Consider the following 3490-nt stretch of genomic DNA (forward strand, 5'->3'; position numbering starts at 1 on the left):
CACACGCACACACACACACACGCGCACACACACACACACACACACACAGTGTGAATATGAATGCTGCCTCACTCTGTATGCATCCATCTCACAGCACATATACACCTTTCCTTAACAAGCTGCATAACTTAAAGCATCGTTCATTCGTTCAAATCACTAACCCTATTATGAGCAATAGTAACAGTGGAGATTGCAATATTGTATTCATTAGTACAGCATTGGCAGTGTTATTGTGCATAACTGCTGCATTTATTAAATGCAACATCTGTGACGTTAGATTTTATTTGAGGTTTTTTAGCGAGGCCAGACCTCATATAGAAACACTGACGTTAATAGTTAATAAAAGCACTGGACTAATGTGCTCAGGAATGTGGAGTGGCTGATGTAAAGTGTGTTGTTGATATGGGAATAGTCCGGCTGTGCGTTTCATACTCCAGCAGTGCTATTAAATGATCCACACTGCCCCCTGCTGGCCGCCTGATCTCAATGCAGTCGGCTGAAATCACAGGATACTTTAAACACGACCGAATCTCAGCTCTGTGCAATGCAGAACGAGAAGATGGAGCATTTACCTTGGAGAAGGTGTTCATCTGCGCTTTATTCCAGAGGATCTGCAGCAGACCTGCACACACCGGACAGCAGGCACCTGCACTCATTCACAGCAGATTTCTCAGTTAGTTTTACACAAATGCCCTCACAAAGGTACAGATGTCCCTGAAAATCACTTCAGTTCTCTTAATGGTTCATTCTGAGACTGTTCAAGCCAGTGCTCCTCCACCAGCGGGCCGCAGGGTGACTTAAAGTATTTCAGTTATTAATATTTTTAAATGTCTGTTCTCTCACCGGGCGGCGTGACGGGGTTGCAGGCACGGCTGGAGAGCAGAGGGCAGGGAACAGCATTACAGCCCGAGTCTGGCGTGAACTCTGACACGACGCCGACCGCATGACAGCGACCCTGATAGTCCACAGCCACGCGGTCCGAGAACGCTTCACACACCGTACTGTAGGTCTCCCCGTTATGACCACACACCTCTCTGGGCTTCCTGCAGGCGTCCTGAACACACACACACACACACACACACACACACGTCAGAAATCAGACTCATACACACATCATACCAAAAACCTCTGCAATTACAATCGTCACATGTCAAGTCAGTGTTGTGTGTGTTGTTGTACCTGACAGTGTCCCATGTAGGCCAGGCTCTTGCTCCGCTGGAACAGCAGACACAGGTTGGCGTGTTCCATGTTGTCTGTGTCACAGACCGGATCCAGCTGGTTCTGGTCACAGCCGGCCGGACGGGAAACACACTCGTACTGAGGACAGGGATATTCTGACAGCTCCATCACACACACACACACACTCACAATTAGTTAATAAGGTAAATTAGGCTGAAATGACAATTAGGACCAATTGATCCCAGGGAAGTTTCTTCAGGGTTCCCAATCTATCTCAGTGCAATGTTCCAGGACTTCCAGCACTTTTCCAGAAAAGGTTCCATTTAATTAAATGAAAAAGATCACTCCCTAAAGAAATATATTCCTCTTTATAAGACATATGGCCATGAATTAGCTATAAAATCAGCTCTTTAACATGAGCTTTAATTATACATTTTCAGAACCAATTTCAATACCACAGCAAAAACTATTGAAACTATCTCTTTTTTATTTAACTAAAAGAAAATGCAATTACATCTTAAAAATAATTTTCCAGCACATTTGACATTTCTGTCGTTTTCCATGTGTTAAATTAGTGCAGGAACAGCGCTCTTGAATCCAGCCTGCAGAAGTCAAGGGTTTACTGCAGTAAGACGAGCCGTATTTCCCAGAAATCTCTGCTCTGCTTCAGCGCACCTCAGACAGATGTTTAACATCAAGGCTTCGCCATTTTATCATCTTGTTTACAAAGGAACAAACATTTCCTTTGAAACGCGGGCCAAGGAGATGTTACGCAACACTGCTGTGCCTTCCATAAGACCGATGCTGACGGGACGCTGATGTCTGCAGCTCTCATCATTGTGCTTCTAATTCAATGCTATCCTGAATGTGAATTCAAAAGTGCTGCTTCACTGCCATCTGAGCAAACAAACCTTCACAAACACACACACTGAGGACACAGAACAGATCGTTCACACTCTGGATTCTGACTGTATGAGTGATAGAAGCTGTAAAAGGTGAATAAACGCACAGCAGTGTCTCCATAATCCAACACTGATTACTACAGACTCCAAGACCTCAAATGTGTTTGAGAGAAAGAAGACGTTCATCATGTGCAGTGCTGGAGACTCCAGGAACAGAGTCAAGAACCACCGACCGACAGATGAATATCTTATTCTAAATATTACTATTATTCATTATTAATAATTAATACCATTTTATTTTCAACTGCAGTAATTAAAAAAAAAAAATTTTTGTTGTTTTTTTGTGTCATTTAATAATATCTTATTACTAAATTTTACAAATATTCATTATGATTTATTAAATACTTGAGACTTTTATTATATTGCTTATATATATATATATATATATATACACACATACATTTATATCACTGCTGCAATTTATGAATATCAAATATTATTATTAGTTATTAATGATTGATATGGTTTTAATATTATTATTAATGATTAATATATTAATAAATGCTTTTTATTTTTATGACTTTAGATCATTATATATTATATATAATTCTCATTAAATTATACTATTATTAATTATTTATTAAACATTGGTGTATTTTATCTTATTGCTTATATTAATTTATATCAATGCAGCATGTTGGAGGAACATTTTATTTAAAAAATTATTCATGCAGTTATTAATAACTGATATTTTATTTTTATTAAAAATTTGTTAATAAATTATCCTTTTTTTTTTTTAGAATTGCTCACATATCTATTATTATTATTATTATTTATTACAAATTTGTGTATTTTACCATATTACTATATTAATTCATTTATATTTATGTGGCCAGTTTGAAAAATAGTTTATTTCAACAATTATAATTACAGTTATTAATAATTGATAACATTTTCATTTTAATACAAATAATCAGCTGATTTTTTTATTTGTTTTAATTCCTACTTATTAAATTCAGTTATTATCAATTATTATTATTGATCAAACATTAGTGTCTTCTGTAACATCAGCTCTTTCTCTTGTTATAGCCTCTTGTTGCTGTAATAATTGCATATTGGTTTGATGAAACACTAATCAATAGTAAACTCAAACTGTGTGCATGTTGCCCAGCTTCACACATAAATCTGGAGTTTCCTTCATCAGCGTTCACACGTGCTGAATGGCTGGCATTAGACTGGATCTGTGCTGTAAGATCCCGATCCCTTCAGAACACGAGCGCTCATCAGACGGCAGAAGAGTCACATGAACACCGAGTGACACCTGAGCAAACAATCTGAGCCGAGAGGAAACGCAGAGATAAAGCAGCGTGTGTGTGTGTGTGTGTGTGTGTGTGTGAGTGTGTGTGTGT

The 3490-nt window shown here is 38.1% G+C and overlaps 1 protein-coding gene across 1 annotated transcript in view; it reads right to left on the reverse strand.

The window, feature by feature from the left end:
• The window catches only part of reck (reversion-inducing-cysteine-rich protein with kazal motifs), a 48725-nt gene that overhangs the window by 2586 nt on the left and 42649 nt on the right, over positions 1-3490 (reverse strand). The window contains exons 16-18 of the mRNA XM_016443254.1: positions 1180-1341; positions 844-1054; positions 573-646 (exon numbers count right to left, since the gene is read on the reverse strand). Coding sequence (XP_016298740.1) covers positions 573-646; positions 844-1054; positions 1180-1341 — 447 coding nt within the window. The remainder of the gene's footprint in view (positions 1-572; positions 647-843; positions 1055-1179; positions 1342-3490) is intronic.

The sequence above is a fragment of the Sinocyclocheilus anshuiensis genome, unplaced genomic scaffold (assembly GCF_001515605.1).
Source record: "Sinocyclocheilus anshuiensis isolate Anshui unplaced genomic scaffold, SAMN03320099.WGS_v1.1 scaffold631, whole genome shotgun sequence".
NCBI lineage: Eukaryota > Metazoa > Chordata > Actinopteri > Cypriniformes > Cyprinidae > Sinocyclocheilus > Sinocyclocheilus anshuiensis.